At 42.5% G+C, this 25,832-nt stretch overlaps 1 protein-coding gene across 1 annotated transcript in view; it reads left to right on the top strand.

Moving 5' to 3' along the window:
- Nucleotides 1–25,832, top strand: part of LOC126926348 (uncharacterized) — a 34,614-nt gene that overhangs the window by 5,720 nt on the left and 3,062 nt on the right. Inside the window, exons 2-9 of the mRNA XM_050742660.1 lie at nucleotides 18,498–18,669; nucleotides 18,778–18,801; nucleotides 18,939–19,054; nucleotides 19,301–19,538; nucleotides 19,891–23,115; nucleotides 23,265–23,462; nucleotides 23,771–24,479; nucleotides 24,767–24,967. Of these exons, the coding sequence (XP_050598617.1) occupies nucleotides 18,498–18,669; nucleotides 18,778–18,801; nucleotides 18,939–19,054; nucleotides 19,301–19,538; nucleotides 19,891–23,115; nucleotides 23,265–23,462; nucleotides 23,771–24,479; nucleotides 24,767–24,967 (4,883 nt within the window). The remainder of the gene's footprint in view (nucleotides 1–18,497; nucleotides 18,670–18,777; nucleotides 18,802–18,938; nucleotides 19,055–19,300; nucleotides 19,539–19,890; nucleotides 23,116–23,264; nucleotides 23,463–23,770; nucleotides 24,480–24,766; nucleotides 24,968–25,832) is intronic.

A 25,832-nucleotide genomic window follows, 5' to 3' on the forward strand; every position in this document is an offset into this window, starting at 1 on the left:
CACGTTTCTTTCGATAGACGTAATTAAATGCGTCGCCGACTGTGGCATAAAACAATATGAAGCAGAGGGACCACACGTACGTACACCTCCGTTCATAAGTATGGGAAATCCGCACAAAACCGTGTATTTCAGATTTTTCATTTAATTCCATTTAATTTAATTTACGAAACGAATCGTTCGATCGACGTTATATTTATTAAATACCTTCATCGTAAACATACGATACCGTGCAACTGCACTCAGTGGAACGAGATCTTAATTAACGTCCGGTTAATCGAACCCTTGCCGAATGGGAAAACCTAGTGAACCAGTGAATCGCGTAAATCTCTTCGTCTTCCAACCAGCTTAGACGAGTGAAATTTGGAAAAGTTGAAACATGGTAGTCGAGTTAGCAACGAAACAAAATCGCTTGCTTTTTAACCTGTTTACAACTACTGGTTTAGTTTCGGAAATTCATCACGGTGTGCGTAGTTAAAATCAAGCACTGACGTGTATACACGTCAGACGCGGTTAACTGGTTAAAGAAATTTTACTTGATAATAATCGCAATAGTACTAAATGGTAGGACGAATACTTTATCTTTAGACATCTTCACTTGTAGTTTGTATCGTTATGCGTATTTTTACTTTCTCGATTTTCCCACAATTACGTAACAATTGAAAATATATCCTGTGAATCGTATCTCGTAAATTACATTGTGTGAAATTAATCCGAAATATATTCTACGAAGAAAAAATATTATCCATAGATATCCTAACACTTATGAACGAAGGTGTAGCCGAGGCGTCTGTCCGAGTCGTGGAAACCTTGGCCTTGTCTTGCATGAAAGCGTTACATAAGTTTGCCTCGCTTGGCATCGCGAGAAGACGACGATGATCCTCGGCTTTCTTCTTTCCTTTTCCCCTCGACTGTCTCGACACGCCTTTCCTTACCACTTCCATACCTTCTTCTATCCTCGGCCGAGCATACGCCTCTCTCGCGTGCAACTCTATGCCAGGATCTAAAATATGAATGCATTCAGAGTTAGAAGGACGCCAGAGAGAAGAGACACTGTTGTACTGTAAGATGCGCATTTCTCGACCATGATTCTTGGATATTTGCGCTTGATCTTCTTACGTGTAAACCATGAATATTTATGCATTTATGCAAAATTTCAAGGTACAAAAACGCATCGACTGCATCGGAATGCGGGAGTATCAAAAGTATGGTACCTACTCGTAACATTGAACATTTTACCATCCTTCGTACGATAAACATTATTAATCCTATGATAAAGTCGTTATTGATGGAACAAAATTGCAGGAAATTTCACAAGATCAACGCGTTTAGTTCTAAGAGAATTAATTAAACGTCATTTTATCAAATCATCCAGAAAATATGTATTTTTATTATTAAAAAAGATCGATCTTAAAACGGTTAGTCCTCCGTATACTCCAAATTAATGATTCTCGTCCTAAATTCTACATAAGACGTCACTTAACGTGCCCGATAAGTATTTCACGTACTTGAAAAATAAACGAAACAATTTTGTAAAAAGTTCTTATCTCGTACGTTTGTTTTTCGATATACCTATCTCAATTATGTGTCCAAATTCTCCCTCGAGCACGTGAAATACTTTGCACGTCCATTAACTCGCGTTTAATCGCTTGCATCGGCTGTCCACGTTGGTTTTATCGATTCCAAATATCGTTGCTCGGTTCACCAAACATTCCTAATCGTACGGCACAGATTGCTCGTGCCCCGTTAGTGCCGTTGTTGAATCGCCGACAAGCGACAAACATCGCGATTAGCGCGCGTTTGTTCGCGGGTAAACCGCGAAACAACCGATAAACTTCTCCACGCTGGCAATCGTTTTCTACCTGTGAAACGAACGCGACACGAACCGAATGCGAATTAACGCGCGACATTCAGGAAGGAACAGCCGGCGAGGTAAAATTGGCGATTCTCTGCAAATTTTTTCCGCGATCACGTCAATTTGAATGCGCGCGTTATCCCATCGGTTGGCCGCTTACCTACGCGGTGTTCCGTTAAAATCACAGCTTGCAAACGAGCGGACATCGTGCAATTAAAATCGTGCAACGCAATTACGGCTTTTCCACGCATCAAGATAAAGCATACGCCACTTCTGCGTGTCATTCCGGTCAAAGACACGTGTACTTGGCACTGCTATGTCCATTGACCCTGCAGTAACAGATACACCATTGTTTCAGAGTTCGATGCGTTCCTACTTTTCCTTTTCAAGTCCATCGTAACAGCGTAAACGTTGAGAATGTGTTCGTTTTCGTTTCCTACGGAATACATCGCAGTTCTGTTCAACGTCTCGTAAAGTTGCGATTTGAACCTTCCACGAAACCAAATCGATCGACCCCACTTTTCATCAATTTCTCCGTCTTATCTTGCAAGCACAACGATCGCTACTTGAATTCTCCATACACGAATTATACGTAACATACGATATATATGCGTAAACGATGTCTTAAATTTATACGTTGGAGTTGCCTCGTTGTCTTTGCGAGCTCCTCAAATCCGAACAACCACTACGGTAGATGTCGGCGCACTAGGACTGACTCATCTCGTGTCGATTCACGCGACAATGTCAGCAACCTCGAGCGGCAGACTACGATCGTCCTTAAGCTATCATACTCTGACAGCTTAAGTAATTACAGGCTACGTGGTGCCGCGTACGATTCCACGACCAACAATTTACGAATCGAGGATAGAAGGCGAAAAGGGCTCGGCTATGATTTACCGATATAACCGATATACGCGCGGCGGCTGGTCGTAGGGCGATAAGCGTGTTCCTCGCTAATAATTTACAAACGAACCGGCGGTCAAGGGAATTCGCGATCGTACAAAAGGTTGGCGCGTCGAAGAACGCGTGAAGGGAGGCAGCACCGGTCCTTTTGTCGACGCCGGGAGGCCGTAGGAACGCGAGCGGCCAGACAAATCGCTATCAGCCGCGGCAATGCAACGAGAATAATGACTATAATCCTCGGGCTGATTTTTCATCTTTGTCAACCGTCGCGTTATACAATGTAAACGCGGCGGGAAATTGTTGCCGAAAGACACGGCGAGCACGCGCATCAATAACCATCCTGCGAACGCAACGTATACACGGTGTTTCGGAAAGTTGGATCAAGTTGGTTGTATTTAAGATCGTTGGACAGTGCGGATACATCTTTGCGAGTTGACTGATTGATAATTACTATCGTAGCAATTAGGTTTGTTGCTGCATCGCGTGCTTGTTCGTATCTCAGGCTACTGCGAACGAGATCGTATTGGTTATTATCGTAGCAATATGTGCGCGCATAAACGCTGCGACATACTAACGTGATATCTGTTACGGTTCGACTGACATCAATTTTCTTGCTTTTATAATCTCTCGCACAAAGTGGAGTATGATTCTTACTTCCTCGGCGTTTCTAATGTCTAACAACTCGGGGATAATTCTTTTTTCCTAAGCTTCTTTCGTGCGTGATCTTGCTGATACTCGGTGCACACGAATACAACACGCTTTGTGTCTCTCCTTTTTTCCCGAATCGCATAGTCGACAGTGTTGATTTAATCGCCGTTAATTCATCGTTAATTTACAGCGTGATAAAATCCGCGAACCTATCTAAATACCTCGAAGCATTTGATAATTATTATCGTCTTAATCATAGTACATGTTTTAAGGTTCTTAAGGTAACAACCAGTGTCTGTTATTTGGCACCGATTTATCATCGTTTTCGGTAGAGTGCGATGAAATTCACTGTAACCACAAGCCCGCTACATATATCTAAATACTTGCGGGCATTATAAACGTAACTCGAGGCAGCATAACACTCGCAAGCGGTAGTATAAATATTATTTCGCCGTAGCGGTCTTTTAAAAACACTCTTGGAACGTCTGCCACGGGAGGATTCTCGAGGAAGGGAACGAAAGGTAACAAAGGCGGTGATTAAAGCGATGATAACAATGCTGTCGTTCATCTTCTCGGTCTCTCGCCGTGATTCTCGCGGTCGTTCGAAAACGTCGTTGTTGTTCTGCGCGCAATGCCCCAACCAGCTCCTCCTCCATTATCATCGTTGAACGTTTCCTTGGTCACCTCTTCGTGTGTCCGACGATTCCGGCGTGTTCCCCTGCTTTATTTTTCTCGGCTGCACGCTTCGGTAACCGAGCTCGAGTGACACTAAATCCTCGAGGTGGCACTGACCTAGCTGGCAGCCGGCTAGGACCAGCAAGAGGTGGACCGTTTCACGGCTCTCCGTCGTGGCTCTTGGGTACTGTTATTTCGCTGGCATACTTCGCTTCGAATACCAAACGAATTCAGCCGGTGGAAGATCCGACGAGCAAGAAAGGAGGGACAATGATGTATCGAGAATGCCATCTAGAAGGAAGGATAGATCGGTAGAGATCAGTCAAGGTTGAACGGTTCGGTTCAATGGCCGAATTCTTTCCATATTTTCCAGGGAAATTTTTACACGGCCAGTTTCTTACGCTGTATAAAGTATTTGTAATATCTTGTATAGAATGTATGCTACATAAAGTATTCGTGCTACTTTGTACACGGTGTTGGTATTTTTTTCTCGCGGAGAAATAGGATTGGCGTATTCCAAGAGTATCGAGGTAACGCTGGTAGCTAGTTAACGCTGATTATATATAACACTGACTGAAACGGATCGATCGCCAAGAACGGTCAAGGTCTTTTTCTTACAAAATTTATTAGAGCGATTAAAATGAGATAAATTCCATGGACTAACTTAACGTAAATACGACTTAGATAGACGTAGACATTGCGGCGAATGAAAAGTATTCACAGATGTATTTAGAATACGATGTGTAAGGTTCAGGTGATTAATAAAACCCAAATTACTGGATATTATAATTAGAGAAAGACTGGACCGAAACGAGAGGTAGAGGGAGAGACGATTCGTGGCATCAAATAACGTATTCCCGATGGAATTAACCGAAGCCACAGCATTGCATCGGGACTAATCTCGACCAACGTCCTCGTAAAACCTTAAGATTATACAATTATGTCAAGTGGAACAGCCGTTGTAGAAGGTTGTGCGACTCTTCGTAAACGTGAACGCATGAATCAGCGATTCGAACGTAACCGCATTGGCCACGAGCAAAGAGTTCATTAGAATTCGCTGACTTCATTTCTAGACACGTTCTAATCTTTCTTCTCGCGTGTTGCATTTGACGCGCGCTCATTACGTGGAAAGCCTCGTCCGCGTACGGATACGATCATCCGAGTGTTCGTCGAAACGTGAAAAAAAGAGATACGTTCACGAGGAACACCTACGTCGCTGCGTGGAAGGGTACGAGATGGGCGTTTGCCAATTTTCCACGCGAAACGCGCGTGAACGGCCTCGACCACAGAAATTGGCATTGATCGTTACGCAGCCATGCGATCACGATCTTGATCTTCGCGCACACGCGATCCTCCATTCACGCACGAGCTTAGGCGAGTACTGCGCCTTCATCCTGCCAGCCATTTACGCTCGATCGCTTATGCCGCGTGATTTTATTCAATGAAGAAAATAATGGGAAATATATAGATTAATTCGATCGTTAAGATTACTTTGAGGCCCGGTTTTATTTATTAGTATGGATAATTATTTCTATTATTATTATTATGGAATTAATCGTTTAGCGAAGATATCAGATATATTTTATGTAAGACAACATCGATACGTGAATGAGAGATTAGAATAGAATTCAAGATTTCAAGACAGCTCCTGGGAAACATAACTCGATATAATTGCATTATCCGAATGAACTCGTTTATTTTCCATTTATCACCGACCATCCTATATTTATACGCAGATGCCTCAGGCAATTAAGAATCTTATATTAATTACAGTTCTCCTCTATAAAGCATAATACGAGCCGTTTAATCTTAACTATATGTACATTCGTTTCTATTTAGATAAATATTGATTTCTTTTTCCCTCTCCAAACGAGAATTATCGTTTCTCTAAAATGAAACAACTTGCCTAACATCGGTAAATTATCATTGCTCGCGCAGACGGAAACTAAAACCATTAGTGTCCGTTAATTAGGCAAAGAAACGGAAGAAAAGAGTCAATTTCGAGCGAACAAATTCAAATGATATTTAAATCGCGTTAACTATCCTCGATTAGCCGCCTTTACATCTTGGTCGATGTCTCCGATAATATTGTGTCGGAGACTGGTTAAGCCAGGATATAATTAGATCTGTTCGTTAGGCAGCCGGTAGAAGGATGAAAAAAAGGACTACGAAGGCAGCCAGTGACCTTCCTTTTTGTCTAGCCGTGATCACCATAATGATGGACAGTTAGGTTCAACGGACCCAATTTATGAGGCCCTGACTTGTGGTCTACGTACAGCGATCCGTCATAGTATTTAAGTATTCGGTATAATGGTTTTACGAATGTGTGACGCGTTACACGAAACTTTTTGTAACTCATTAATGCCGTAATGAGACGAGATTATCGTGATTAGCGTGATCGCCGGACACTGAAAGCAATGTGAAAATGCGTATAGGAGCTAGAAGACCGCAAACAATATAATAGCGCGTCGATAATATCAGCAATTTTTCAACGGTGCCAACGTGAACAACAATTATATCCGGAGGATGAAGAACTAATCGAAGGCGTAGATTTACACGTGCACGCATACACGCGAATCAATGCTAGATAATCGAAGGTCCATTGGAAACGACTCATCGCTAATATAATTACAGAGCCAACCGTGATCCATAGATCGTCGGAATCTCGGCTCAATTTCTAATATCGTAGACGTAATTAAGTTTCATCGGCGTACACGGTGACCGTGAGTTAAACGTGACTTCGGAACTATCTCGCGATATTTAGATACAGTGACTGGTGAAAATACGTATTTGAACGATTATCGTAGAAATTCCTTACGAACGCGTTTATAATCTTGCCGATAATTGAAGAGAACCAATTCGTTTAATATTTTTCAAAAAATAAATGTTACGCTTGTCGGATGTAATTTGTAGGAAATTTACGTAGTCGAATCTCTTTAATTACGTTTACAAAGTTATGCGATTGTTCGCACGCATTTAGAAATACGTTCGATCGAAATAAGAAAGCGCGGACGATACGAAGACGAGCCGAGATTCGACGCAGCGTCGCTCACTTTCCATCGAGATGACCGAACCGATGTCGTCGTATTTCCAAAAGCCATAACATGAAATATAACCGTAGCATAAGATACGCGGTGTAGAAATTTCCGGGTGACCCGAGCCCCGGTTGGAAATCCTGAATCCGAGCAGCGAGGTCCTGAGAGACCCAGAAGGTCAACCCAACGTGATACATCACGATCTTGCGAGTCTCGGGTATCTTCCGGTTCGTGGTAAATCAAGAAGAGGCGTACCGCCGCGAGGTGCAGTACCGCCTTTCCGTTTTACTTAGAAGCCACCAACTCAAACCAAAACTGTTACGAGCCTTTCTTTCCTTTCCTTCACGGTCCTGTCACGGTTAACGTGATTCCATTTTACATAGGGCAGTCTGTATTCCTTTTTGTCCACGTTCTATTCAGACTCGAAGTGTTCAAGATCACGAAGCGATCCACGTGTTCGACGGTTTGGTTAAATACGTATTTCATCGTTCATCGCTTATTACGTTGTTAGGTTTAGAAGCCACTTAACGATCCGAGACACGTGAAGATACTTTCAAATATTCTAATATGCATATACCGCTGTAATAATTCGTGATTCGAGTTGTACGAGGATAGTAGCGCTTTAAATTGCGATGTAGCTTGCTTTTTAAATACGTATCGGTCAGTTCGTTCTGGTTGTATATTAATATGGAAATCGAATCGAACGTGAAACAACAATTTTCGTTTCGAACATTCCGCTGTTCTGGCGCTTGTGACGCGTGCGTCTCGCTAATAATCGAACTTTCTTCGTGAAACCGAAATACTTCTCTTCGATTCGATGCCCGCTTCTCACGTTTCAAACGAGCAAACTATTCTCGTAGCTTAATGTCACGTTTAGAAAATTGGAAAATTTCAAGTTACGACGATTAAATGACAGAAACTTGACGATCGGTTTAAGGTCATGAGAAATATCCATACGTTGAGCGATAGCTCAGTTAATATGCCTATTGGGTGGAGGCATTTATTATGCTGTCGTTACGTCAGAACCGAGTTAACGGTTCAAGATCTGTGAAAATAGCGGGCTCGTTGATTGACTCGCGAGGGATATCGTTCGAAAAGCTGCAATTTATGTTCCTCCTTGAATGAAACTGGCGAAACACTGTAATTTCAGGAATACTCGTTTTTCTTTCCCTTTAAACGATCGTCGAACCTGTACTGGGTGTTTCCAGCTTTCGATCGAGAACATCGAGCGATCTTCGCCATCGGAAAGTTAATCAAATTCAACGGACGATGAAAGGATCGTGAATCCTGTCTTAGGAATTGGAGAAATCGTCAGAATTAACGCGAACGCTCGTACCTTGCGTCGTTCGCTTCGAATCGTTAATCGATCGACCTTAATTCTTCGAATATCTGAATCTTCCGAGACGACTCGTGTCGGACACACTCTAATTGCGAAGAAACGTGTCGTCATACGTGACGCGTGCTCGCGTTAACGAGAAGATTTCAGTAATTACACCGAGAGAGCGCTGTCGACAAAATGGAACACCGTGAACTGAAACAGACACGCGTACAAACAGTTCACTTTCTTCCTCAATGAAATCAAGACTTACGACATTCTGCAAGGTGAAGCAGAATGCAGCGCGTATAAAAAGAAGCAGCGCGCGGGCTCTTTTTCACAAGCTGCTGCGAGCCGCAGCTGTTTGTTTCTCAAAGCATGAGACTTATCGCGTTATTGCATTATTTATAATTCGTCTTCGTTGAGACCTTTGGAAAATCCTTCGTCGCATTAACGTCCAGTGTCCTACGTGATCCCCGATGATAGCACGTACATGCAAATTCTCGATCGTTGCCAGCATTCGAGGATCACACGCGTACTTCCGGTCTCCTGTTTCGGTGAACCTGTATCCGGTCGAACGACCATTCTCGCCTCACAACTACGAATAATTTCGACTCAACGAGATGTTGAGTCTTCCTCGAACAAGGACATTGTTGTCGCAGTACTTGACTCGGCTGCGACGTACGCGGAAATTTTACAACAGCGTATTTACATGGAATTTAACGATCGTCGAATTCGTATAGGTTTTCGTGTCATTCTTATTTCATAAACGAGAATTCCCGTATAAAATAGATCCATTTTTATCGAAGTTTAATTCGATAAACGTGTCGTGTATCGGTCGGTCGTGGTGAAACGTTGAAACAAAACGATCAATTTCGTCGTTATCAGAGAACAGCATATTCCACTTGAAACCAGAGCAATTAAATATAGAATTATAGATATATAAATTGATGAGCGATCGCGAATAGAAAAACAAGAGGAGGCAATTTACTTAATCGCACGGTGGTAGTCGTCGGAGATAAGAAAAATATAATTCTCAAGGGTGTCTTCTTTGGGAATTCTTCGCGGATGTTATCTGCTACTCCGATCCGAGTTCTGTTCGTGGTCCAACAGGGACCATATACTCGGTTGATGAGAACGTGAATGTGTCTACGGAATAGGGGAAATTGTTGTTGGATACGTAGCGACAAACGGTTGCGGCGATTGAACACGCGGCAACGAGATCGTAATCTCTCATAAGCGAGAGAATGCTTAAACGCCTTGGAACATTCGTAATTTCCAATTTAATGGGTATTTGTATGGTTGCCAGAAGATGATAAGGTTTAAATGGAAGCATAGAAACAACTCCTAATGAAATATACTTTCATTACGATTATTCTCGTTTATTTGAGATAAGAAAGAAATCGTATAATATGAAAAGAATAATTTCCATGACGATGCGGTACCGGTCGTTTAAAAACCTGCACGTTCGTGCCTTTTCGCTAGGAGATTAATACATCTGTGTAACGTCGCTTCGTCGTATTAATTAATTAACGTTAGTCCAGATCCGAATAACGAACTAATTTGTATTCTACGAATTTACTCTTTCTGCCATGAATCAAAAGTGGCAAGATACTCGATCGCATACTAACTGTTCTTTTAGCCATTCACGTTGATTTCATAATGAAGCCGTAACTATTTAATTCCAGACCGTGACTGGTGATCGTAATTAATTTATTTGCCGCCATAAAAGACTGTCCCGCTTGGCCAAAATTTCAATTTACTCCTAGACCGATACGCACGCACGTATAATATCAGCAAGCGAAAGCATAAAATCTTGGTCCAAGAAAGAGAATCTGCTATTTTTAACAGGTATTCGCTAACTCACCGAGTCTATATTTATCCAGGCAGTCTGTAATGGGGCTTGGAGCGAGTACTTTAGCAGAAAAATGCCGGGTCTCGATCGGTCTACTTTTTGCTGCCTCTTCTCTTTACTTTTCCTCTTTGTTGGGGATCAGCTCCGGTGCCGGATAAAGGGAGAACGTGCAGGTATACGTAGAAATGCGAAACCTTCGCCAACATAAACGCCACTTGATGCACCGTCAAGGGACGCATAATACGTGTAATTTCACGTGGAATTTGTGATCGTTTAGTACACCGATCCACCGATGGGTCAAATGAAATTACTTTCGTATCTTCCTTCTTCGATTAAAATACTTTTAGTAGACTTTCGACTTTCTTAAAATCGATTTTCATACTAATTTTATGTAATCGAAGTCGTAATCGGACGATTGCGTAAAGTTTCATCGACGAAACTTGAAGTCTTCGAACATAAATGTACTTACTATACCGTAATGGCAAATACATTGCAAATGGCCAAGACACAACGAAGATGGTAACGTTCGTTATCCGAATCTCTTATTTTACAAGGCGTAGCATACCTGCTGTAAAAGATATGGCCGAGAAAAAAGAGGACGACACCCTTTTGGACATTGGATTTCGACTTTTATCAGTGGCGATCCTTTTCTGGAGCGTCGAACGATTGTAAGCTTCGGCACTGTGCATTCGTTACAGCCTGTACATCCACCTGTAGAACGTACGTGCGCGTTTCTAAGGAGTCTCATTAAGCGAGACAAGGACGAGAGGTACGATTCCGACCTTGAGAGATCTTTGCACCCGCGGACGCATCTTCTCTCGTCGCGTTTCCTTCGTGCCGCCCCTTCGAAGGCCGCGAAATGACTCCGCCCAGGTCATGGTCCACGCACCTGCGTGCACATTGCACCTGCAACAATCCACCTCTTTTATCTTCTGCCCTCTCGTTTCTTTCTTCCCGCTTGTATATTCTACATGTACCATGTACACGCGCGATCCAACATAGGACAGCCTGAGAAATGACGGAACTTCTGATATCGTGCACAAATATCAATACGTCAACTAGGTACCTGATATCTCATAGCTGATTCGACCGCAAGAGTTGAAATTCTAATAATAGATATCGTCTCAGCCAGTGACCAGTTGGCTGTTTCCGACGAGTATACTCGTCACGAACAAACGGTGATATTTCGTGCCACGGCGAGCCTTGTCGGTAATAAGATTAAAAAATGAAACCGTCTCGTTGCAACTTTATTCTGTATCTTTAACAGCCTCGCATACTCCGTGTTCGACGAGTATACTTTCTGTCGTCGCTTATTTTTCCCGACGTGTTTTAGCTACACGCTTTTCGCAGCTTTCAAACAGATCGCGACAGCTAACTGGTTAACGATCGTAATACGCAGGATCTGTACATTTGTGCGCATTTAAGATAATATTTAACACTCAGGCGATATCAGTGCCGTGTAACGTAGGCGATCAACACGGCTACTTTGAACTTGGCCAGAAAAATTTGCCCATTATTAATACCGTTACCGTTAAATGCTACTTCTATAGAGCCACAGGACCAAGTCCATTCGATTTATCGGCTTTCATCGGTTCCGTGATTTATGATGTTGGCGAAGCGACGATTTAAAGGTGCCGCGTTGATCCGACGATAAGCGGAATGATGTATGAGATCGTCTTTCGATTGGTTCATCTTCCCGATCCTCTGTATTTCACGCACAACCGTCTTAAGTGAAGCAATAACGATCAGGGATTCTCGTTTTGCTTCTCTGCTCCTTTGCGGCCAGAAATTGTGCGCGCATCCTTAGCTGGCCAAACAAAATTCTTCGATTCACCGGTAGTATTCAATGGCTGGTAAGAGATGTCATTAATCATCTCGAGGATAAACGAACACATAGACGTTGAAAAGCGACTGAAAAAGCTACAAAATTATTAGATCGTAGCGTGGTATAGTGTAACGAGCGTCGTTTTCGAGATGGAAGGTATTCATAGAAATATAACTTGTTTCAATTTTAACACTTCCGGAATTTAATGCGTTTCAGAGTGTGAGAAAAAGACGCCTTTTCCTCGGTTGTTCGTCGTAACGAAGAGAATCTTTCATTCTTTTCAAACTGAACGCGTATTTTAACCGTCTTGCAGGGAAAACTTGGTCAATTGTTAAGACAAATGAGAAAAATTGTTGGCTAATTATTATCCGGATTTAATTGTTATTATCCTGCACGATGGAAACTGATATTATCGACGAAATTTTACAAGCCACGGATTCTCGACTTTGATAAATATTAATAAATAATTAGTCCCTGATATAACACTAAGAAATTTGATAAAAATAAAAGAAATAGAATTTCACGAGATGCGTTTAGAGATTACGAGTTATCCGACACGGCAGAAAATTCAGAAATTATACGAAGATGTTTATTACCTGATTTACTGCTATCGCTAGTCTAGGTAAAGTTATTAAAAGAGATATTTGTTATGCCACAATGTAATAATTGCGGAAATTCAGCCAGTTCCATCGTGCGTGGAAGGTTCTGGTTCGTGAGTGACGCCTCGAGTCTTAATTGAACGTGTACCGAGGTTCTGCAAAATTTATAGACAGAAACATAGCGTATGCGGTGGGCGGGTGACTTGGTCTAACTTCCGGGGTACAAACTATTACGTTTTAGTCGTAGTAACGCACTTTCGCGGTAGCTCGGCTTTAATAGCCTTCTGAGGAATCGTCTAGCTGTTACCACGGTTTGTGATCCACATAGTTGGACATGCTCGGTAACGTGACTTAAGTAGAGGCTAATTTTTCTTACAGCTCGCGTGTTCGTCTATCGGGAAATATTTAACGAGAGAGTAACGAATGGCCGATGGAAAATCACCGGCGTTCCATTAAGAGAAGCGCCGATCTGCACCGACAAACAAGCAAACGCGATTTCAATCGACTCGCTCGATTCTCCTCTAAAAGGATAATTTCATTTCCGGCTAACGATCTACTTTTACGCCAGTGAATTCGAAGCAAATATTTGTAAATATTCATCAGCCTATAGTTTATTCGAGGTTTTCGGGGCCAAACCGATCGGCTCCGCTTTTCCACAATTTTTCAATTTCATCGTTCACGACTATAGTCGATCGCTGTTCGATTTTCAATTTATTTACGAATGGTCGATTTCAAGATGAATTTAAAGTTGATGGATCAATGGTTTAATAACGAGTTCGAAACCTGTTGATGAGAGAACGTGGATATCTCGTTATGCTTAGAGGGTAAGCGGATACGAATAGATGAAGATCTTGAAACTACTGAGACACCTGTTGCACGCGGTGAATGAAATTCGACGTTCGTTAAGCATTTAACGTCGAGCAAAACTCGAAGAAGGCGCAAAGCCCCTGAAGGCGACGACGTATTTCTTTGTAACAAGGCAAACATTCAGGTTTCTCTTTGCGGAGGCCTTTTCAGGGCTACGCCAAACGAACATCGATACTGTCGACGATAATGGTGATTCTAACGGCGGGCTCGCTCTCTGCCTTGTGCGAGTCGCCGACAAACCCTCGTCCTTCGACGGAAATTGCATAGCTCTCTCTGGACGGCTCTTTTGTCGCTGCAACAGCTAACGACCTACACACCGGTCAATTGGCTCCGTGAGAAAATTCTCCGAACGCTTAATTTAGAACATCGATCCTCTTCTCCTCGAAGTACGTTTCGTATCGATTAAAAGCAGGATGGATATTAATGTAATTAACGAATAAAGGTAGACTGAACGCGTAATTGTTTTCTAATTAGCTCTTCTTTCTTTCTTTATTTTTTTTTTTTTTTAATTGGCTGTCGTAAATTCCGAATTCGAATCGGTTTAATCGTAAGTTTGCGAAAATGTTTGTTTAATCCCGTTTGAATAAGAATAGGGAAATAATTGCGAGAGAAATGCGTAAGAATTTTCTGAACTTTGCAGCCACGAGTTTCTAATAGAATCCTATCGTCGTAAGCAAATACTCTCGAGGATAGCGAAATAAGTCCAACAAAAGAAGTCCCTCGACCACGTCGAACATCTTGGAGAAGAAAAAATATAGACGAACAGGCCTCGGACAGAAGGCCATTGGTCGAAACAGAATGTTTTTATCAAGACGCTAATGAACCGTACAAGAAGACAAAACATGCCAGTTTCGTTACGAGCAATAAGTGAAATTTCCATGAAGCAATCAACATGCCGATTACCTATTCTTCATCTGTACCTGCGGCGTTTCTATGCAAATACGATGAAAATATCGTCGTAAGGTTCCCAAGCAAACTGACCCAATTCGTCGATCACTATCATCTGGAGCATAGCGACGAGCTGACTCATTGTCAACGAGCATCGAATAAATCAGCATCGCCGATCGATTGCGCGGCTCGCTCTGCCATTTAATTCGATGATCGTCTTGAAGACGGTGCGGATTCGATAATTTCCGATTAAAAACGGCTCGATCAAAACGGATCGAAACGGCCGAGAGAGATGCCGAAGGAAGGAGATACGCTGATTACGAATTAAACGCGAGCGGAATTGAAAGGAGCGCGTTAATAAATTTACGAGATAAACATCCTACGCTCTATATGCTAAATCGGATCTCACGTGGTCGAAATAAATAAAGCCACGGCGCCGAACGATTTTTCGTCCGCTGAATTTTTCTCATTTCTCCGCTGCTCTGTGATGCTAATGAAAAAAGATAGCCGGCGATAAATCAAGCAACGCGGTAAAGAATAGACCTTTATGAACCCGCAGCCCTGCCGCAACGGTTCCTCCGCGTCTTCCCGCTAACTCTTTGTCTTGCGAACGTACCATGCGTCGTTTAACACATAATAGGAGCTTTGTTGTTATTTCAAACGAACCACCGTGAAATAACGTGGTATTAGGAATGCTGTTTTGAGCGTGCAGAGCTCAAAACAACGCTCGCACGCCTGATCGTCGAAAACTCGAAGTTACCAATCTTTGGATTTGCATAAAAGTCGACGGTCTACCGATCGGTGTTTGCTGTTTAGGGCTCATCCGCCCTTCGTTTTCGCGACGAATTGTCCGTCAAACTGACACGATGGTAAAGCAAAGCATCAACGAGATGAAAAGGTAAATGATTCGTTTCTCTTTTTGTCGTTCACACGCGTTCGAACCAATTTTCCCTCGAAGCTGTCGATTTTTATTCGCGCGTCGAGGTCAACGCGTCTCGGAGAAATTGTTCCACGAATATCGTAGTCTTTTACCGGAAAAGCGTGGCAAATTGCGTCAGCCGTGCGTTGATATGACGAGGAAATATCTTGACCTCGTGGAAATCGTAAGAACGTTCGCGAGAGCAGATGGTCCGCTAAAGCGGAAAATTCTCGCCGCTTGGCGTGCGAAAGCGGAGCATCGCCGAGCTTGTGCATCGCGATTCTCTCCAAACTTGTGCCTCGAAGCGTGGCTTCGTATACGTGACCATCTTGATGACTCGCGCGGCGTTAACACGCGTGCAGTTAGCGCGGTCGTTGTTCCGAAAAAAGAGCAGACAGAATGGTTGCACGATACTTCCCATCGAATCACCACATCGGATGAACCCTTAACGGTGCATCCAGCAACGCGGTATTCCCCCGCCTCAGGATTTTCAATTCGACTCGCCGAACAAACCGGCAATCTAATCGTACACGCGACGCCTGGCATTCGATCCTGTGCTCGATACGCGATTTTAGTCAACACAGAGCCTGCAGCGATCGACCAGGTGAGATAGCGTTAGCGGTCAGATCGCTCCCTTATCGACGCGCGTTATCGTCGCAACGTTTCATGAAAACGACCGTGATATGTTTGATTATGTCCATCTGTAACGCGATAGCGTAATTTGTTGGACCGGATTTTGCCATGGTATTAGGGAAAGCGTTCGGTTCGATCTTCCAAGACTTTGGTCGATAATAAGATCCTTTGATCTTGGAAGATGAACCTGCAATCGTCGCAAATTGATTTTTTGTCCTCTGACACGGAAGAAAGGGACAAAAGGATCACCTTTCAACGGCGTGTTCTAACATTGGCCTTCGTAACTTGGCGAAGAACTGGCTCGAAATCACCTGAGAAACTTTCTTCGTTAAATGGACGCGAGAAACAAACGAGGGCTAAAATAAACGTCTTGCACCTGTGCTTTTCGCTTAATCGGATAACGTAAAATCGGAATTGTAGGGTTTGATTTACGATAGCCGTCGCGAGTTATCAGAGACGTCATCCAAGTGAATCATCGGAGGAAATTAAAAATTGAAATTGAGAGTCACGTTTCCTCTCGCTGCTACCATCGACCAATTTGTACCCGCCGTATGCAATTGATAGTATTGAACGAAAACAAAGGATGAAACGTATCCTATGGGATAATGATATTCAGATTGCGTCAGAGCATGCTGTTCGGGGATTCGGTTGCCCGTTTTTAAAGGCAACGACCTCAGCGTACACATTGACTTGTCCATCTCGCACGGCCATGAAGGTTCTATCGTACTCCGTGAGCGTGAAATTATTTTTCACCCTCGATCAAGTCGTTAACTTCGCATCAGCGTCAAGCTGCGTTGAATCACCGCGAGATCGTGACAGATGTTAAAAGCTATTTCTATAGACGCGACCTTCGACATCTCGTACGCGTACCCACACGTGTACTTAACACATCGTTGGCCGGATACGGCCAATTAATCAACAATTGATCAATCATCGCGACACTTGCATGCATTTTTGCCGCTCTAATTGCAAGCTGATTCTTTATATTCAACTATAATTTCAATCGCCTATGGAAATAAAAGACTACAATTGTTTCACGTATAGATAGTAAAATAGCGACAAACGGGTGAAAAGAAAAATATCGTGAACAATCTTTGAACAATCTTTATCGTGGCGAAGAGTAAATGATTAACCCGAAACGTGTTCTTCGAGACGTTTTCCCTTTTTTTCTTGCACGTATCGAACATTGATTCGCTGATTTCACGCATGGTTTCTGTGATAAATCTCGCGTCGCAACGGACCGTGACCAACGTTACGGCATGTTCCATTGCGTTTTTCCATTTTTCAGACTTTGGTAAGAATAACGCGAAGCTGGCTGCTTGGTCCACTGACCGAGCCAACTGCTTTTTTCTTTACCTTGACTTCGATTATGTATGCCGCCGTACGTATAAATTTTATTCCCTCGGAATTGGAATGCACGTTCGTAACCTGATCACATTTTTAACGCTTCTTATACACGATGAGTCGTGTAAATTTCTACGAATGAAATAGTATAGTGCCCTGAATAGAGTTTCGTATCCTTTCCTCTCTTACCTCTCTTTTTATTACCGTGGTAACCGTGGTATTACCGAGGCATTTTTGAATCAATCTTTACGGACAAGTTGTATATTCTGAAAATCATCATCGATCCTCTAAATGGAACGTTCTAGCGCTTATTATAAACGATTAACGATAATGCACGACGAGCAAAGGTAACAATTATATCGGACGTTACTCGTAAACTTAATGTACCAAGCGGTGCTGCGTAAAATGGTACCGATGGAATAGAAATCCAAACGAATATTCGAATGACCTTGACAGACGACGCTTATTTCTCGCGAATAGAATCATAATAATAGTAATAACGATTACAGCGAACTCGTGGTGTTCTTCGCGACGTACCTTCGACACAGATAGAAGCCAATATTCGTAACAAATTACACAATCTATCGAAATGAGAATGCAGAAAAATCGATGAGCAACGCTTTGGACGATTGTTGTAGCACTTGTAATATCGAGGATCTGGCGCTATGATCAAAATCATATTAAATCGTCGTTATTGACTCGCACACGACTATTCCAATTACGATATTACATTCGCTGGATCATCGAACGAAGCGATATAGCGCTAAGTTTTCATGGTTTCGCCGTGCTTGACTTTGGAAACATTCTCCTGTTTCTTTTTCTTCCTCTTTTCCTTTTTTCCTTTTTTTTTTTTAACATTCCTTCTCGACTCCAGTACCGTTACTACGTATTGCTGTACGATGCTGACTAAATTTATTACGCGTTCCGATTATCGAATCGTCGAATAGCAACGACCAGTTGCTCAATAAATAAGTTGCATTTAAATACGTTGTATCAAGGAAACTGGTGGCTGCGCTTAAGCCGTAAATGTGCTGGCGGACGTAACATCTTATTGATATCGTATTATCCGGTTTTATGAAAATGCTCGTTATCGATACCAAGGTGCAGTTGTTAAATTATGTTCTCTTCTTCGATTGCAGAATGATTATTATTTACCACCGCGGTCGACATGGTCCAGAGTGTCACCTGAACACACGAAGAAACAAAGGGGCAACAGTACATGGAAAGTCGGCAGTGCGATGTTGATCATCTCCGCTATGTTAGTATTAATCGCGGTGTTCGCGATTGCAGGACTTGCGTTATGGATGGGAGGTGCGTTGGCGTCTTTATGTTACTCGTAGCGATCTATCGTAAGAAAAATTACATTAAACATCGATTATACCGAAAGATGTTTATGAGCAAACGAATTTTCTTTTTCAGCCCTTCGGACGGATTCAAAAAATGGTAAGCGCCGATGGTAACGTACGATCGAATATAAAATCCGAAAGAACATAATTTGTTTTCCTTTGTAGCAAAATTAATTGCTAATGAGAAAATGAATATTGGAATGTTAGTAACGTTCGTTGCGATAATATTTACAGCGATCGTTGGATTCTCCTGCACATTCAGGGTGTCTAAGGGTGAGAAATATAATCCGATGTTGAAGCTGAATACCAGTATGGTGTTCCGTGAAAAGGAACGGAAATATAAAAATATAGTAAGCATGACAATTGTTATAGTAATTTATAGAACTCGGTTTACGCGAACTCCGTTTATAGAAATTAGTATAAATTCTGTTTCCTAATCTCTTAAAGATTATCTACGAGTACCGATAAAACTCGGGTCGTAAATTATTTGTTTCTCGGCAAGTTCATAAAAATAGAATTCTATCCTGTGAAGATTACGTAAATCATCTTTTGCAAATAAAAGAACGAATAATTGAAAATTCCTTGGTAATTTTCAGTTCGAAGTTCTATTTAGAAGAAGCGTGTTCGGCGCAGCTTACAAACAGACGATCATAGACAAATTCGAAAGCGGTATTCTGAAGGTGTTCTTCAGGATATATCTGGACAGAAGAAAGATACCGCGATCGATCACGAACGTCGAGGACACAATCGAAGACATTATCGCGAAGGAGACGTACTCATCGTCCTCCTTGTTCAAGGATATGGAACTGGACCTCACTAGCATATCGGTAAAAAGTGAGTATCCGCTGGAAATAAAGATTAATCGTGATAAAACAGTAACATGGTAATTACACGATTTCCAATTTAATCGTTTGGCTATTATTCATAAAATATCAAGATTCTTTTTAATAAAATTCAAGCTGCATCTCTCGTACGAATATATCAGTTAATATCGAAAATTACAATGCTCGCGTGAAATATACAACGTACGATGATAGCCCACGGATGAATAAATAAAATGAATTAAGACGAATCAAAATTTACGGTTCAAAATAAAAATAGATATAAAATACTCATTTCGGAAATTATCGTCGCTATAACGAGACAGCGCACACATTCACGAAATATCCGTTTCCTTTACATTTAGGAATAAATCAGGAGTTGCCAGGGAGTCAAAAGCAGGTTCAGCAAAAGAACGCAATGATCACGAAGAACGGCTTGCTTCGACCCAACAGAAACAGCTCTTTGATCACCAGCTCGAAGCCGAAATCCAAACCAACGAAAATCGAGTCCACGGAGCCAGACATCGACTTCAGTAACATACCGACGATCCAAGGCACCTATAAAGCGACGAAAGTGAACATCACTTCCTCGAACAAAACGATCTCCGTTCAACAGCCTGCGAAGGCTCAGTCAGAAACGAAAAACAATACCAAAGCGTCGTTACCTGAAGAACAAACTACGATGAAACCGACCACCGTAGAAGACAGTACCGAAGCAAGCGCGGATGTCGCTCAAACCACCAACGAAGCGGATAAGAAGGTTAATTACACCGTGCACGATGAATCGTCTTCGTCGAAAAAGACCACCACATCCACAGCTTCCACGCCCGAAGTCGGAAAAGACGATCTGTTCAAGGATTTCCGCAATCCAAGCTTCGAAACTTCTCCGTGGAAGCCTATCATACCTGGATACATCAATACAGAATTAAAATTATTGCCGGGCAACGCTCAAAAGCCAAACAACAAAAGCGAAAGCAACTATAAAGTGAATTACAGCAATACGAATCTGGGAGACGTTGTCTCCGGTACAGTCGTAAAGCATCCTCAGTATAGCGTTCACGCGAAGATTGCACAGTCTTCGACAACCAGCACGAAATCTCCCGAGCCAACGGTGATATTAAATTCGTATATAGGTGTTCCAGGAATGAGCACGTTGGACATTAGCGACACTGATTTTCCGCGCGATAGAATCGTTCCTCAGGAAATGGTGAATTTCAGGGTAAACGGCAAGTTTAAGAATAAGATTCCAGGATTGTTAGAAGGTGGGGAGATCTTCACGGAAGCTTCTCCGGTCAGTTTAGACGACCAGAGACCGGACATAGAAGTTTCTGGCCAGTTACCACCGGAAACTTACGATATCAAGCTTCGAACTTCTTCTCAGCCTTTTGGCCTCTCCTCTTCCCAGCCTTTGGAATTTTCTTCCACGAAACCTCATCGATCGACGAGCGAGAACGAAACAGGTTGGAGGATCCCTGGATCTCAGATGACGTACACGATGACAGACGGTGGATCCGATGGCCCTGTTAGCAAAGAGCAAGACGGCGTCAAGAGTTCTGGCGATTCTACGAAGATGAATAGAAAGAAGTTGGGTCAAACCACCGTGATAGGGGCTTCGGACAATTTCTTGCCTTCGATGGTTTCCAGTACTCCGAAGTGGCACGCGCAAAGTCCGCTGGAGCCAGATTCCGACGAAGAATCGACGACGAAAGTGTCTGGAGTTGGAGTGGCAGAGCCTGTCCCGGACGTGGACGTGGATTTGGAGGCCAGAAATCGGTACTCGGATGTCCAGGCTATGGTGAAGCAAGAGAGTAACGCTCTGCAGGACAGGAAAGTCGATAAGAACGCGCAGGAACCTGTGTACACCAGTTACAAGACGCCCGACCTGAATGGAGCTGGCATGAGACCGAGTTTGATCGAAAGTTCTGGAACTCCGAAGCCATTCAGGCACACGATTCCCGTGGACAAAATTACTTCTGTCGTTGATTACACCGAGGCTGACAAAGAAGGCTCTTTGAAGCAGGCAATCAACACCGTGACAGATAGCATAATGAGTCAGGAAGAAAGATTCACCGAGGAAACCAGTGAATTAAGCACAGGAAACAAAGGGGATAAGGAAGGGGCAATTAAAGTGCTACCGATCAAAGAGAATGAAGAAGAAGGAACGAAGGTGCTACCAGTTAAAGAAAATTTGAAGGAAATCATCGAGCTAGAGACTTTCGTGAAGAAGAACAGCGATTCCGAGGCAGATATTTCTCTTAAAAATGCAAAGATCGAAGAATACGCAAGATCAACCGAATCGAATATCGAAAGTGTAATAGACGATGAGAAGCTTCTGAAGTTAGGAACGACGGAAGTCTACTCGGAGATGATACATCCACTGTACAATAATATAGATAAATTAGTCGTGAAAAAGGAGGAGAATAAAGGGGCTCCGGGTAGGTTGACGTCTAATATTTCAAGAAATTCTACGTTCATCGAGATTGATACCTTGAAGCACACGCCTGGAGAGGTCGAGGAAGATTCCGACTCGACGGGGAACAAATCGGCGACGAAAGGTGAAGACAACTGGCCTTTCAATGGAACGTTGAGTCGGCCGTACAATTCCCTGGAAACTAGAAAGAAGACTTACAACGACACTTTGAAGGCGTACGTGGTGGAAAATTTGGTCACCCTGGCGCCTGCTAAAAGTAATACAGGAATTGGAAGACCTGTCAGACCAAGACCTAAGGTAGAAGGGGAGAAGACGATGAGAATCGACGAGAAGCCTAACACAGACAGAAGCTCCACTGACGACAGCCTGCTCTTGGAACAATTGTTCGGTGTCCACAATCGACAGAGAAACGCGACGAAACGCAATTCGTTTAATCACGGCGACTCCGTTAGGTTTCATTCGGCGGAGAACGAGAGAAACAGAGAGGGAGATTTGCATAACGAGCATCCTAGAGTCGAGCAAATCGTAGAGGTCGTGACGTCGATTAGCACTAAAGTGTCGTCGAACTTTAAAGGAAACCCAGTCGTGTTGAAATTCGTCGTTACCAATTCAACCTCGCTTCCGATAATTCGTTCAGAGTCTCATCAGAATGCTGAGGAGACGTTCACTTCGGAAGCATCAGCGCCGAAAGAATTTTCTGCTCCCAACGACGGAGGAAAAGGAGAAAATAGATCTTTCAGAGGCGAGATTTCGAACAAGACCCCGTCTTTAACGTCCAGCGATGTGCAAACGTCCGACAGAAAGATCTCTACGATGGAGGAGAATAAGTCTCTTTTGGAGAAATTGAAAGAGTTGGCGGATATCGGAACGGAGAACGAGCCTGTGCATAGCAAAAATAGTTCCAGGCCGAGTGTCGACGCGTTACAATCGCACACGTCGAACGTAAAATCGAAACCGCCGGAGGATTATAGGCCGTTGCCGAATTTTGAGAAATTGAAGCAAATCGCTGATATCGCGACCGGAAACCAGACCTTGATGAATTCGAGCGCGGCATTTACGATGACTCGCGACGGCGTTGAGATATTGACGAAGATATTGAACAAAATGGAGGATCGCACCGATAAGATGATCTCTAGCACCGAAGAGAATTTGGAAGCTGGTAATTATTTCCTTGAGATTTGAATCTATCGAGAGGGTGGTATCTATCGTTCTGATATATTTCTGATATGTTTTTTCTATCTCAATGAAACAGTATGCAAGTTTATCTTTTGTTGTCTCTCGATAACGTTGTACAACGCGTTTTTACAGATCACTGTCTCGGTTTCCTATGCAAAGACGGAAAATGCTTGCCTTCCAGCGGCAGGTGCAATATGTTAGGTGAATGTCCGAATTCGGAGGACGAAGCGAACTGCACGTGCGCCGACTTTCTAAAGGCGCAACTCTTACACGAGAAGATTTGCGACGGTGTGGCGGACTGTTGGGATTATTCGGACGAGACGGACTGTGGTATTTATCAGTCGATCTTTCAATCGTGTTTTCCTGTCGTTGGAAAATCTCGCTCGATTCGAGGAAAAGTTAAAGAACTCGTTAGCGACATACGTAACTGTTCAATTGTACGTGAAATATTTTCTTAACGCATTGGAGGCTTGCTCGTTTACCAAAACGAGGACGAGATTGCGATAAAAATTCGAGGACTGTGGCAGGATTAACATGTTCGAAAATACAGCAATTAGAAATATAACAATTCACGCTAACAAAATCCTAGTTGACTTTATACCTGATAAAGATTTATCGATAATTTTCTAACTCGATAGATTGGTGCCAAGAAGGCCAATACGTCTGCGGCAACAGTCGAACCTGCATAAACCAAGACAAAGTTTGCAACGGCTACACGGACTGTCCAGGCGGAGAGGACGAGAAGAAGTGCGCGGCGCTGATAGAAGACGATTCAGCGTTGAATTACGAAGAAACGAGTAGCTTTGCCAGGAAGGACATTAATTCCGAGATCAGCGTAACCAAAGATGCACATCCATCGTTCGAAGGGCAGTTTTCAGAAATAGAATCCACTACTAACAAGGACACCCTGTATGATCAAGAAGCGGTGGAATCGTCCATCTTCGAGTCGACAACTTTACACGCGTTTAAAGATGATATACGATTGGAAAAAGTGATAAGAGCCAAGGACGAGTCTGTGATCGAGGAAGGCGGAACATTTTTCGAGAATCGCGAACAGAGCAACGCTACTACTCTCGTTTCCGGGAGAGAGATATCGTCGAACGTGAAACACGTGTTGACGCGTGGAAACTCGATCCATGTAAATGCGAAAAACGGCGATAAAACGTCGATAATCAATTTGAAGAAAGAAGTGAATAATTATAACGAGAAGGGCTATTTAAATATCAGGAAAAATGGAAAATGGGGGAAATTGTGTTTGACTGGAATGGATAATCTTCTGCAAGAGAGACAAACTGTTTGGTCTATCGAGGATCTTGGTAGAGCTGTTTGCAAGGCAATTACATATCAGTAAGTATTCGGTCAAAGCATCGATCCATACGTAACGTGCTTCGTATAATTTTATATCGCCTGCTACGGTTAACAGATTTTGCCGTACGATACATAGAAAAGCAAGAATTTATTTGAAAGATTCGATATAGATCTAAAATTCTACGAGTGAAAAGAATTCCTCAATGGTTGGCAAAAGTACTTTTAGCGTCGCAAACAACGTGCTGATGTTTCATTAGATTCTTGCAATTTGTACATGCGGTTTCAGATTCGTTTCAAATGTGACCAATATGTACGACAACTTTCAGAGATTACGAAACCGTGGAGAAGGTGTTGGATGAAAATCCAACGTCTGTGAGATCGTACTACACACTCTCGTACAACGAGAAACCTTTGGATAAAACGATCTTGACTTTTAAGCCTTCCGAGTGCCCGACTGGCGAGATCCTCAGGGTCAAGTGCAAGAACCTTGAATGTGGAATAAGAACTCAGGCCCCATCCCAGGCCAGGTACACTCACTGAACCAGTTTCTCATAATTATATGCCGACCGGATCATTTGCAAAACTATTTGTATACAAATGCATTCGAGGATAATGACCTCTGCGCCTCCATAATAGCGATGTATCGATGGCAAAACGATATTAAAAAAGATGTGCATAAAATTAGTATGATCGCGATCGTTATGGTCATCGTCGTCGTTCGAGATAAGTAACTATACCTGCTGTGATATATACGGTCGTAAATTTTTATCGAAACTCGTGAGAATATTAAGTTAGCTCCGCCGGAAAAAGACTGTCGTCTTCCTTTTTTAACGATACTTTTCAGTAGTTTAGGATCATTCTTAAATTTCGTCGAAGGATAGTGATTACTGTGAAACGTGCTTTACCTGTAATTGGGAATGATCGGATATTAATAATAATATCGTTATTTAGAATTAAGTAGTTTTGCATTACGATGAGAAATTTGTTATACCATTATACTTCCTTCGTTTCTAATGAAATTTTATATTTTTGAAATTATCAACGTAGCTTTTTCTTCGGTTTAGTAAAAGATTAGACCAACTCGTGTTAAGTAACTTGAAAGTTGTTTTAGTCGCGAAATGAAAATTTAAATACGTTGATAGATTAGGTCTCTATCTTCAAGAGACATTAATTCAGAACTCTTAGACCTAACTATCGATTTAAAAGAATTACTGTCGACATATTTCAATTTTCATTTCACAAAATGAACAATTTTATAATCTCGTAGCTGTCACTAGACTACGGATATTCACAGTTTCAGATTTCTCGTAAATGCATACAAATCTATTAATTGTAGATTACAATATATGAACGTAATACATTGATAAGACGAACTACTTATTTAAGATGTAT

The sequence above is a fragment of the Bombus affinis genome, chromosome 2, assembly GCF_024516045.1.
Source record: "Bombus affinis isolate iyBomAffi1 chromosome 2, iyBomAffi1.2, whole genome shotgun sequence".
In the NCBI taxonomy this organism is placed as follows: Eukaryota; Metazoa; Arthropoda; class Insecta; order Hymenoptera; family Apidae; genus Bombus; species Bombus affinis.